We start from the raw sequence: 12,859 nt of genomic DNA, 5'->3' as shown, positions 1-12,859 counted from the left end.
CGTACGTTAGCATTCTTGTAAACAACATGGCTGCCGGGTGTTCGAGATTTTTTTGTCATACCATTTGTGGGTGATTTTCAGCGCGTTTGAGTTAAAAAACAGGTAATTCACATGGATTTATTCCATCCGACAATATGATGACAAAATTATTGAAAATAATTGTATATATGGTATGGGAATGCATCCGAACAACCAGATAAAGTAGTCTCATCCTAGCAGTATCACGAGTATCGATATCGATATCCCCTTGCTGCATGAGTATTCATTTAACTACATGTACTTGAAACAGGAGTTGGCCACTAGGCTCAAACTGTAATATCCCAATATTTCTCTGGCCTTAACGGCAGGTTACACGTGAGGTCTAATTAATGGTAAATAATGATATGATCACACAGGCATTTGTTTCTGTCAATAAAAATAGTCATGAGAAAAAAATCACACCCTACTCATAACATATACCAACTTTTGGTATATTTTTTCTCTTGAGTATTTTTATTGACAGAAATAAATGCACGTGGATGATCGTTAATAGCAATAACATCTTTATTTAACTGTATGTAACAAAGTAAGGAAAGGGGACAGTTGTTGTTAGGGGGGAAACCACTGTGCCATAAAACATTATAGAAAGACACCACTCCCCTTTTCTGCTTCTTCTGGGTATCAGACCAATGTTACTTCAGGAATTCCATTTCTGTATAGGATGCAATTTGCTGAGGTAAAGGAAAACTTTCTTAAAAGATTTTGTTTTCCTTTAAGCTCCAATAATGTTTTTCTGTGGAAAAAACCTCAAGGAATACAAATATATTTGTGAGACTAGGCCAGCTAGGACATGCATGCATATTTAATTGTTCTAAGTTTTAAAAATAAGAAAGTGGCACAGATTCATATTTAACTTAATAACTAATGTGCTAAGCCAATGAATCTTTACAATGTATATAAAATTGCTGATATGTTATATGTTTTAGGAACATGGCAGAACTGCTAGGAAATGAGGCTATCCTGGAGAGTCTGAAACAGGACATTACAGACCTACAGTGGGCCATCAGTGAGATTGTCTCCAGGATTGGACCTGTGCAGCAACCATCATGGAAATTCCCAGACAAACTGTCATGTGACCTAGATATAGAAGATCTGCTTGAACTCTACAGTTTCTCTGATGATGCAGAGGAATGTCAGGTGGCCCACATTGCTCTGTATGAACTGGTCATCGACAGGTAAACAACTGTTTACTGATCATCAACTGAAAAAACATGTTGAACAAATCATTGTATTCCAACCTTTCAAAATTGTTCACAGTTTTCAAAAATAACTAATACAACATATGTACTGCAATAACCTGTATTGGACAGAATAAAGTTAATTAATTTTGTTTATTTCAAAAGCCATGAGAAGTGAGGCAGTGACAGAAATAGGAATACTTGGCAAATATGACAAATTTAATGTTATTTTTCATTGGTCAGTTATGAATCCTAATGTAGCATTTCCTAGGACTGGTAGAACATTTCAGCTTCGGTATATGGTATCAAATATTGGTGTCATTTTGGGTTTCAGATTTGTGTATTTGATGCAGACCTTGTCAGCCTACAACAAACAAACTATGTCCCGAGGTGGTGTCGACCTGGCAGACACGGCTAATACCTCTGTGGGCCTGGTGGTCAAGCAGTACTGTAACCGACAGATTCAGCTCCAGACCATGCTGCAACAAACCATGTCAGACGTAAGGCTGCAGAAAAAAACTACACCGTACAAAAGATTCTTAAAATCCACTTACTTTAGGGAATTTGTCCTCCATAGATTGATCTCCCAAAAGACATATGAAACATTGAATTATTACTTCAAAGTTGAATGGATCACCTTTCTGCAAATATACCACTATATAAATACATAGCAGTCAAGTTTCTCTTTCATATGAATAAAGGCAACCTACACAAACAATTTGAATATATAAAATCTTGATAAATGTGACAAAATTATAATTGTCAATAAGATATTATCAGTGTTCAACCTTGTTTATTCTGAAATCTTTGTATTAAAAATGACATTTATTTCATTCCATAAGAATACTTGATGCCAGTTTAAAAATTATTTGTAAAAAACTTGCTTTGGGATGATGTTCCTTCAATATATTTTGTGTTTATAAACCTGGTCTTAACACACAGGAATTTACAAGTCGACCACTTCAGATGGTTTAGTCACGCATATATGCAAAGGTGATTTCAGTTTTATAATGAAATTTAACTCATAATGTGAATTGGTCCCCTATCAGTATTACCAAATGACACAATGGGTTTGCATCTGTTCATCAGTCTGTATTTATTGGTCACCTCTTATTACCTTGGACATATCTCATATAACTGAACTAATTCACCCACAATTGCCTTTTTGAGTACCTCTCGAAATGTGAGAGTGTCACTGAAATTGGGTCTTGAGTCCCACTTTACTCAGAGTTATAGCCCTTTGATCACTGGTTATCACTTTGTCCAGGGCATAAATCATGTGGGCAGTCTCCTACAGTTGCAAAACTATGAGTTTGCCTGAAATTTGAGCTTTAGCCCAACTATATACAGAGTTAGTTATAGCTTTGACAAGGCAATTGTTTGTTTTTTATGCAGAAGCTTATCGGTAGGTGAAGTACATGTATCATGAAAGGCTTAATGTGTAACTTTACCTTGTTAAATGATAACTTATTTTGATAAGAGGGCTAAGAATCAGTTTCAAACGGAATACAGTGTGTATCATCCATGTCAAATTAAACAAGATTTCATCATTTCATGAGATTTCCTATTTAGAAGAACGAGTAACTTATAAATGTTTGATACTTGATAAAGTATATTATTGTTTCAGATCAAAACGAAGAATCGAAAACTAGAAGAGCTTGAAAATAACATGAAGAAGATATCAGACCAGATGGAGGATGGTTCTCAGACAGGTTCACACATGTCTCTTAACAGTTTGGGTCAGCTGTCCAACAAGTCTGTGTCGGCCATGAGTCCAATCTACACTGCCAGACAGTTTGAGGAGATTGCCAGGGACGCAAACAGTAAATCTTGTCAGACAATAGAGACTGCCTTTGTGCCGTGTGAGGCTTGTCATATTGCTCAGAAAAGTTTTAAGACCACTGGTGACTTAATCATCAATATGTGTAGAAATCAGAAACTTCCGTCTAGTCTACAACAATATCGCCCGTTAGTGGCAGACGTAAAATGGCTGTCAGCCAACGACATGGCGAGGTGGGCAGGAGAACAGAACAAAGACCTCAACAGAATCAACAAGAACCAGGACAACATCCTGGAGGTGATAGCGAACCTCAAACAGGAGGTGGATACTTACGAAAAAAAGTGTAAAAAGTTAGAAAAGCGAGTGTCCAACTTTGACACTGAAATGAGGACAGAGCGGGAAGTACAGTCAGCTCTGAGAAAACAGTTTGACCTCAAGGTCAAGGACATGGAAAGTGATCACCAGGAAACCGTTGCTGTGATGACCATGCAGAGGGACGAACTTGCATCAACAAAGACAACTCTAGAAAAACAGTTGCAGACTTTCAAAGCTGACTTAGAGAGACAGCAAACCCTTCTTAAAACCCTAGGTATGTGTAGACTTTAGTAACACAAAATCATAATGGCTTATAATTACAGACTTAAGTCCATTGTAATTCAGTTTGGTTTTGGTTTTATCTTGTTTAACATCCTACTAACATCTAAGGTCATTTAAGGATGTGCCTCCATGTGTGTTGTGTAAGCGTGCAAGTGTGTATGTGTGCTGTAGACAGGGTATGTTCCATTGTAGCTCAAAACATAAGTTATAAGTACTATTTTCTAGTGTATGGATTTTATTTTCAGTTATTGTAAATTTCCTCTCCTTTTTGTATACTCATAATGTAACAATCAGGTAAGAGTTAGAACAGTTCAATTTTATATTTCAATTTTAAAATTTTATTTTAAAAGAAGAAACAAAAGAACAGTTAGCGAAGGATTTGGAGGAAAACAAAGCCAATTCTGAAGATGTCCAGAAGCTTCAAAATGAGCTAACAAAGATACAAAGTCAGTTTGAGAAGTCATCCAAAGAGCTGTCTCGTGAATTGGCAAGGAACAAGAGCTCCTCAAAACATGAAAAAGTAAGATTGGTGTTTACATGAAACAGTACAAATCTAATTTAATCCTATTCTCTGTTACAGCTTAAACATTTGGGCTTATTTTTTATATGATTTATCCTGAAATAATATTACACTGACTGTGAACTCATTGGGGCCCCGGTGATGGGGCTGGGGGTTAGGTAGACTGCAGGGCCCTTGCTAGCCCGAGTTTCCTCTGGCCCTAACACCAGACTTAGCTATATCAAAACGTGGAACTCTCCGACACCGTTTGGTATGGGAAAGTTATGATGGGCTGACTACAAAAATCTACTATTACACAACACATACCTCACATATATTGATCAATGGATTATTTATTGATCCAAATCAGCTCTTACTCTCACCAACAGCTGCTAAATTCCGTCTGTTGAGTCCTCCTGCTCCATTTTTAATCGTTCAAAATTTCCCACCTGACCGAATGACATTTTTGGTGTCTAATAAACAAATCGTACTGATCTGGACCGAAAACAAATATATCATTCTTGTAAGGAGGATTTCCGGACCACATCTATTTGTTAATTAGTCAATCCCCGAAACCAAATGGTGTCATAGAATTCCACATTTCATATAGCAGTCTGGCCCCATACCAGACATCTATGTGTCAAAATGCCCTAAGTCTGATATTAGGGCCAGAGGAAACTCGGGGCTAGGCCCTTGCTGACCTGTCATTGTTCTAGTAATTCTGAAATGGATAAATTAATTACAAATCTACAACAAATCTGCACAAGAAAAAGATAATATAAATCAAATCCATTGATGTGCCCTCTCTGCAGCTCGAAGAACTTCATGTAGTAGATACTCAAAGAAAATGGGCAATAACTCTGCTAACATTGATATGCCTGATACCCACATACACATATATGTTGATTTTGTCAATCCTTTTAAATTTCAAGGAACTTGGATGAATAAAGTAACAAGATGAGGTCTATTACATATGTATGCATGTTTATTTTTCATGGTTTCTTGACAACTCTGTGTTTTATTTGTGTAGACTAACATGCCTTTAAATATAATTTGGTAACATCTATCATTTGTTAATAACTTCTGACCTTACTTGCCAGAGTCTACAGTCCAAGCAGGGCACATTGCTTCAGAGGCTGGACACACTGGACCAAGAGAATGAGGACCTGAAGGATCAGCTTGGAGTGGCAGAGGAGGAACGAGAGGCTGCCCAAGAATCTCTCCAGAAGGCTCTCGAGCAGGTCACGAAGTGGCAGAAAAAGGTCAAGGATGACGAGGTAACAACAAGCAGCTGTATTTAAACTACTTGTTTGATTATTGTTTGACAATAGAAAGTCAATGGTGTTACCTTTAATTATAGTGAGTCGTCATATCTTTGACTCAGATATTACATGTACTTCATTATATTGTGAGCAAGAGTTTGTAACAAGCATGTTCATATAGTAGGCCCATTTAAATATAGTCTAGTTTACCGGGAGTTGATAAAACACCTTGAGTGCAGAGAGGAGTATACATTTACTGGGAAGGAAGATGTATCTGTTGGGGAAATAAATCCAATATCACCAAATATGTATACTCAATAGTTTACCTTATACGAATACCAGTAATGCATTGTCTAATACTTGATATTATTCACTGAAGATAATAGTCTAATAAATATCTCAAATTAAATATCCCTAGTGAAAGGGTTACAATATCTCAAAAATACTGAACAAGTCTGTTTACATCAAGGAGTTACTTCCCCTTATCCCAATGTATAAATATATATATGTCTGTTTCTTACCACCTGTTGTCACCTTAAGGAGAGGACTTAGATAGGCTATGCCTGATGTCTGATCCTATTGACTATTGCTTATATTGTCAATACAATTTGTTGAAATTGAAATTGAAGGAAGATGTAAATATAGTCTAGTTTACCGGGAGTTGATAAAACACCTTGAGTGCTTAGGGGAGTATACAGTTACTGGGAAGGAAGATGTAAATGTAGTCTTGTTTATCAGGAGTTGATAGAACACTTGGGTGCGGAGAAGGAACAGTTACAAGACTCGATCAGTCAGCTAGAGACTAACATACAGAAGCTAGAACAACAGCTGGAGGAGGCCAGGGAGCAGGAACGACTCATGATCGAGTATCCTGATCTTAACGGACCTGTCAACAGAGATCTCAAAGGTAACTACATACACAGATATGTCAGTCTCAGCATCATTATGTGTTTAGTTAGAATCTTTCTAATGGTTTCTCCCCTAGCAGTTATTTGTAATTCAACAATATACTGCTGCCCATTACCTTGATAAATTAATGGGTTTGATGAATATAACGATATCTCTAAGTTTTACTCATTGATTTAGATCTCTAACAGAATATACATTGTTCAAGCTGTTGAGTGATATGAACAAAATTGCATTATACTGAATATTAACAGGTATAATATGTCAGAAATCTCTCTCTATTTTACTTTCTTATTTTCCCTCACGCTGTTCCTCCTTTCTTGTCTTTCTGTCCTCCTCTCCCATCCAGCCTGCTTTTTCACTCTGCTCCCTCTTGACTTTCCCCTGTCTCTCCTCTGCCCTATTTCCATTTTGCTCTATTCTTTCCTTCTTTCTTGATCTTCTGATTCTTTCATTTTCCCCTTTCCTTCTGCACTTATCCTCTCCTTTTCTATATGCTCCTCACCATTTGTCCTCCTAACATTTTCTTCAATTCTCTTCTTTCCCTCGTTTCCTGCCTTCCACCTTCTGCCATCTGCCCTTTCATTCTCATCCTTCACCTTCCTACCTTTGCACTCCTTCTCTCCTGCCATCTCTGTTTCCTTCTGTCCATTTCTTACTGCTCAAGCTGAATTTCTCCCCTTTTCCATTTTCCCTTTCTCTGTCTTTCTCTGCTCCTCTGCGATATGGATATGTAAATCTCAGCTTTCTATCATCATATGAATATGAAATTGTAAAGGTTTGTATATTATAATACACACTGTTGTCTTGTTGTGTAGGTAGTGGTGATATTGTTGTTGACATGGAGAACCAGGTAAAGGCTAACTCTCAGAGGATCAACATTCTGGAGGAACAGAATGAGGGACTGAGGAACTCCATCACCAAGATCGTGTCAATACAGCGAGGTCCCGGGGGATCACCTCCGAAACAGGCCTGGAGTGAACTGGTACTTACCTCGTCAATAAGCTTCAACAGTGTATATCAATGATCTTAAATCATTAGACATTTCTTTTTTCATGTTTTGTGAAATAATATTCAGGAGTATTATGTAATCCATTGGTTTAATATTTGTATTTTAGTTTAGTATGTGTAATAAAACATAAATCCTTAGTCACCTGAATCTTGTAAAAGTCTAGTTACAGTGAAACGGCTGACATAAAGATAAAGTACCTTTATTCAGGGTGAGAAAAATGTGAGTTGTTTTGGCATGATATTGATGACTGAAAAATATTTGTTGCCAGCTTTCAATTTAGCATTTGAAATGTGGTTTGTTTGTAGTCCAACAAGCCTGTAGCATTGTGGAACCAGCAACACCTGGACAGCGCTCAGAGTGAGGCTAGCAATGTCTGGATACCTGACAGGTAAGGTATGAGGACGGTAGTGTGGGATTTCCTGAATGTGAAAGGTGATTTTAAAAATATAAGATATACACTAATCTAGTATGGATGAATATTTGTATTGATAGTCTGTTTGATGTGTATATTATAAATTGCATTCTTTTAACTCTTAATGGAGAAAGTCTCACTGACAAGCTTTGCATATGTTTGTCTTATAATTACTGAGATTTAAGACTTAGAAGCTTATAATTACATGGTTCTATAGAGTGCCTCAGTACTCAGATTGCTTAGGTGCACAGTAACTACCACAACTACGTGTAATTAAGTGTGAAATTCAGACCACTCCGTCTCTCCCATGAAATTCAGTTCAATCCCCAAAGTTGACAGGAAAGGGAGTTATTGTCTGACAGTGTTAGCTGTTAACGTTACAGTGGTTTTCCTTCACCAGTTTTCTTTTTCCTTTACAAGATTCTCATTAATATTGGAGCATGTGTCTCTTGTTTACAATGTAAATGATTTTACATGAAGTGATTACTTTTACATGATTGTAATTATGCACCAGTAAGAGAGACGCTTGTTTCTGTTGCCCAGTTCCTCCACCCAGAAGCATTCCCCACCTCCTTTGCGGGAACAGAACGACAGTCACACTCCCATGAAAACACAATTCAAACAGCAGCAGCACAGTGCCACTTCAAAGGATCACGGCAAATTGAAGTCCCCTCCTGCAGAGAATAAGACAAAATCACCTGAGGAGGAGTTTATTGTGGGTCGAGGCACCCGACCCCCCAGTGCCAGTCGGAGAGGAGAGACGCCAAACACTGGCAGTCGTAGCCGACCCTCCAGTGGAAAGATTATGGCTCCTGTCAACTCCAGCAGTATCAGCGCGTACATTCAAATAAGGAAGGCTGCAAAGCTAGGCATCAAGGACCTCAACACCATGACACACTCTAAAGGTTTGTGGAGAAAATAGGTTTATTCTTAAAATTTGTCTTTCTACGTGTATTTCATGTCAAGTGAATCTTAAAAGAATGAATGTCATAAGTGGATTGTAGTAGGAAACTGTGTTGGATATTCAACAGTATTCAATATAGCACTCCAATAAGGAAGGTCAACACAAGTTATAGGATAGATTGGAGCAACACCATCTAGAGTCTGTAGTTTATTATGTAGTTTATTAGTTTAGCCAGCCGGAACATGTAACCTGTAAATAAACAAGAAAAAATGTGTTTTCGATCACAACTTAAAAAGGGCATATGCATGTATAAAAAATATATTGTAATTTTACAACCATTTGCAGTTTTGATTTGATTATTGAAACTTTTTTTTTTAAATTACACATGTAGACAATATTATTGTGACATGTTCTGTAATAAATGATGACAGTGACTGATGTTTGATTTCCCATTTAAGGTGTAAGTGTGAGGCCACCCTCTGGTAAACTACCGAAAGCAACAAGGGAGATAACTACAGCAGATAGTGATACAGACTACACAAAAAATGACATGTTTTCATGTGAAAAATGTGATAAGATGTACTCTAGAATGCGAGACTTAGAAATACACAAGTCTTACTGTACAGGATAGTTCTACAATCATTCATTTATAGCAACATATTAATTATATCCATGTGTCATGTTACGATACATGTACCAGAAATATTTTTAGTGAGAAACAGATATTTTATGATGGAAAATACGACTTTCAAGTGAACTGGTGTAGTATTTACATTATTTTTACAACTAGTTATAGATGATATATAATGACAGAAGGTTGGCTTTGTTTAATTCTATCCGAATTAGTTATTCGGAGTACAAAGCAAGTCAAGAGTTTTAGCAACATAATAAAATTATATTAATTAAGCTACATATGTAGGTACATTTTTCTGCATCGGATTCAAAACACTTGATATTGGCTTATTTTTGCAGCGATGTTAAATTTCACAAACTTTGTTGAAAGATTATTCAGCTTATTCATCCCTTCTCCATAAATTCAACACTATAAATTTTCACTTCCCATTGACATGTAGAAGTGCAGAGAATTCCATGTGTAAGCTGTAGTCAATAAACTTGGATTAAAGGGAGACAACTATAATCGGGTATCTTCTTTCTCTCTCTAATAACACAATGAATTCGAGTTTTACAGGCCAGGGTTGAGCTAGGTTTGTTAAAATTTCACAGTCTGAAACACCTTAAATGTTGTTACATGCTGTAATCTATAATTACTGATATGACATGTTAAATGTTGCACCAAAGTATGTCCAGTGTCTTTCATTATATATTTAAAATTGTCTTGTAAATAGATAAATATATTTACTAGTTAAAACATGTATCAATACAGAAAAGTACAGAACATAGATATTACTCTACATGTTTATTAGCCTAGGATAGCATAGAAAGGACAATGCAGGTTAATTTGTCACAGTGGTCACTGACATGAAACAGATTCACAAATATTCTGCACAGTATTATATAAAATACTACATAGTTTGCACAATTAGCATCAACTGAGGAAATCTGAAATAGTATCATAACTTGACATGTGTAAAGAAATAAATTTCAACTTATTTTTAATAGTGAACTATTGGATCATATATTGTCATATCTGGTAAAGGTATTATACCTCTATATCGGTTACATTGTTATGTCACACTCAAGTGTTTTTGTCGTGCACCACTATAACATAATTATGTCTAACCTGTGATATTACTGACAGTTGATCATGATGTCAACTGTGATGTCTTAGTTTAATAGTTTTTATGTCACAGCCTACATGTACAGGATCATTCCATTTCTGGTTGATGTGAAATATTTAAATCTATATTAAGGTCATAGGAGTGTATTGCTAAACGGAAATAGGAAGTACATCCCTAGTTGAAAATCCAATGTAGGGAGACAGTATCACAATTTCAGCATAATCTAATGTTTAATATTAAACTGATGAATACTGTATGATTATTATTGACAGAACAGTGTGTTCTTTCAATATTAAAGTATTGCAAAGCAATCCAGGCGTTAATTCAGTTGTTTTTTAATCAATGAGTCACATGTGTCCATTTTTCTGTACTTCAGGAAACCGGCTACCTATTTCACTAATGTGAAGTTTTTCAAGAACGATAACTCTTGCATGCAATTACTATGTGTATATGGTTTTATTACAAAATATCAATTTTTAATCGGTTTATAGATAATTAATTTTACACAATTTCAGTATTTATGAAATTGATATACATCAATGCAATACTAATCTATGTTAGTATCATTTTTATTGACATTGTTTTGCAAAATATTGTTTTTTCAAAATTCACTCCTTTTTACATAAATTTCCATTTAAAATCCTTAAAATTCTGACAACCTATATCTTTTTTTGTGGCAGAAAATGTTCTTTACTTCAAAGCAATATAACTACAAAATTTTAATAAATTCTACTGAGAAATGGCGACACAATCCTATTTCCTTAATTGTAGACTTGTAAGATAGTAGTTGTAAGGTAACAATGTGGTTTGCCATCGATACATTCCTTTTTCTCTCACTTGGACTAATAATTGTAACAACACCTCCTTACATAATGATGTAGTAATTACACTAATTGGCTGGGTATAGAGTTTCAGCTATATATATGTGAACTGATTTATTGATTGAGTATTTTTGAATATTCTATCAAAGAACTAAAACGTTCTACTTCTATAAGCACCTCAGGAAAGAAATTACCTGGTAAATATACCTGTACTTTACACAGTATAAATGTAAGTTTTTAAGGTTTTCTTCGTTTACTCTACATTGTGAGGGTAAGAATTGATGTCATGTTGACATTGTTATGAGTTTTTTAAGAATGATTAGAAATTGATAACTGAAATCTAGTCTGACAGTATGTCTGGTGCTTTTAATGAATTGTTACTTTGTTAATTATCTTTTATCAACTATATCAAGATCAGTTTCTCACTGATGCCTATATGGGGAAACAGATGCATCTCACATTGATTTTCTTGTTCTACTTCCCCTGTATATATTACCTACAGCTCAGAGACACAAAAGTACATGAAAATCCATATAAAGTCACAAACTTGTGTGCTAATCAGGAGTGTGTGACTATATACCAACAGCCAACACTCCCATTACTTGTTTACTGTATATCAAAATAATTCTATCTAATTTTGTATTACAGATTTTTTTTTACCAAACTGCACGTTTTGATGAATTATAAATAGCTAACAGATAATTAAGATCTAGGGACTGTAGGAATACACCATCATTGTTTGTCCATTGCATCTTGTCTGGGCATCAAGTTTTAACAACTGAATTTAATTTCAATTTTAGATAACACTTCATAAATCAGTTGTGACTAATTAAATGTGTCACACACGAGTTTCAGATCTGTGCCCATCATTCTTTAATGATCTGATTACCTAACTAGAAAAAAATAATCATTCCTGTGCCCCGATCCCTCAAACCTGCCAGATCAGATGGTAAATCTTCCTGTCAAGTTATACTGTAAATCAGCCCAGTGGCTATGAAGCAGAACATAGAAGCATTTATAATCCTAAACCAATGACGTACTTTGCACAATAAATTATTTTGATATGATAATAGGATGTTTGCTTGTATTTCATAAAAATATATCTTGCTTGCTAAAAGAATAAAGAGGTTTAAGTTTAAGCATGTGTAAGGATGTATCACCTGTAACGCACCGTCTGGTATCACGCTCTGGTGTCATACTATTCTTTAAGTCTTCTTATTCAGCACTATGATTCCTTGACTTATGAAATTAAGTGTAACCTAATAACAGTGAAAATCAATTAATTTGTTTTAAAAAGCCAAGGTCTACGGGTCAAATGTGTTAAAAAACATCTAAACACTAACATTTAATGTTCAGAATATTTATAGTCGGTCTAAGGATTGCTGGGTCATTATAATCAGTACCAGGGTCCTATGTGTTAAAATGATTTCTTCTGTATAACAATGGGGATTGAGTCGTGATATCTATCATGTACAGTACTTGTAGCTGGCTAGGATTGAAGGATATTACATCTGTTAATAAATAATCAAAGGGCCAAGAGTGATGATGTTTGGCTATAAGAATAGTGAGATGAAGGGCTACCAAATTTGTTCAAATGCATTGTCTTCAAGGTAATGGGGACAAATGTTTAAAAGAATTAATAAACAACATCTTCTCAATAACCAAATGCTATATTTGGCAAGTGACATCCTAGAATTAAATGCTATCACC

The 12,859-nt window shown here is 35.5% G+C and overlaps 1 protein-coding gene across 1 annotated transcript; it reads left to right on the top strand.

Moving 5' to 3' along the window:
• The first annotated feature begins 25 nt into the window (after positions 1-25).
• LOC110450638 (coiled-coil domain-containing protein 157-like) lies at positions 26-10,479 on the top strand. The gene is made up of 11 exons (XM_021498257.1): positions 26-102; positions 966-1,214; positions 1,552-1,717; positions 2,845-3,586; positions 3,945-4,114; positions 5,194-5,370; positions 6,094-6,262; positions 7,080-7,246; positions 7,579-7,661; positions 8,229-8,590; positions 9,048-10,479. The coding sequence occupies exons 2-11, from the start codon at positions 970-972 to the stop codon at positions 9,218-9,220; spliced, it is 2,454 nt and encodes an 817-aa protein (XP_021353932.1). The 5' UTR covers positions 26-102; positions 966-969; the 3' UTR covers positions 9,221-10,479.
• Positions 10,480-12,859: the final 2,380 nt, after the last annotated feature.

Source organism: Mizuhopecten yessoensis, unplaced genomic scaffold (assembly GCF_002113885.1).
Source record: "Mizuhopecten yessoensis strain PY_sf001 unplaced genomic scaffold, ASM211388v2 scaffold5409, whole genome shotgun sequence".
Classification (NCBI taxonomy): Eukaryota; Metazoa; Mollusca; class Bivalvia; order Pectinida; family Pectinidae; genus Mizuhopecten; species Mizuhopecten yessoensis.
Note: the sequence above shows the minus strand (reverse complement) of the source record. Positions and strands in the feature narration are given on the sequence as shown.

Coding starts and splice junctions, on each gene's coding strand:
- LOC110450638 (XM_021498257.1), top strand. CDS start 970: ATGGCAGAACTGCTAGGAAATGAGGCTATCCTGGAGAGTCTGAAACAG. Junction 3,587..3,944: donor AACCCTTCTTAAAACCCTAG/GTATGTGTAGAC, acceptor TTATTTTAAAAG/AAGAAACAAAAGAACAGTTA. Junction 4,115..5,193: donor GCTCCTCAAAACATGAAAAA/GTAAGATTGGTG, acceptor CTTACTTGCCAG/AGTCTACAGTCCAAGCAGGG.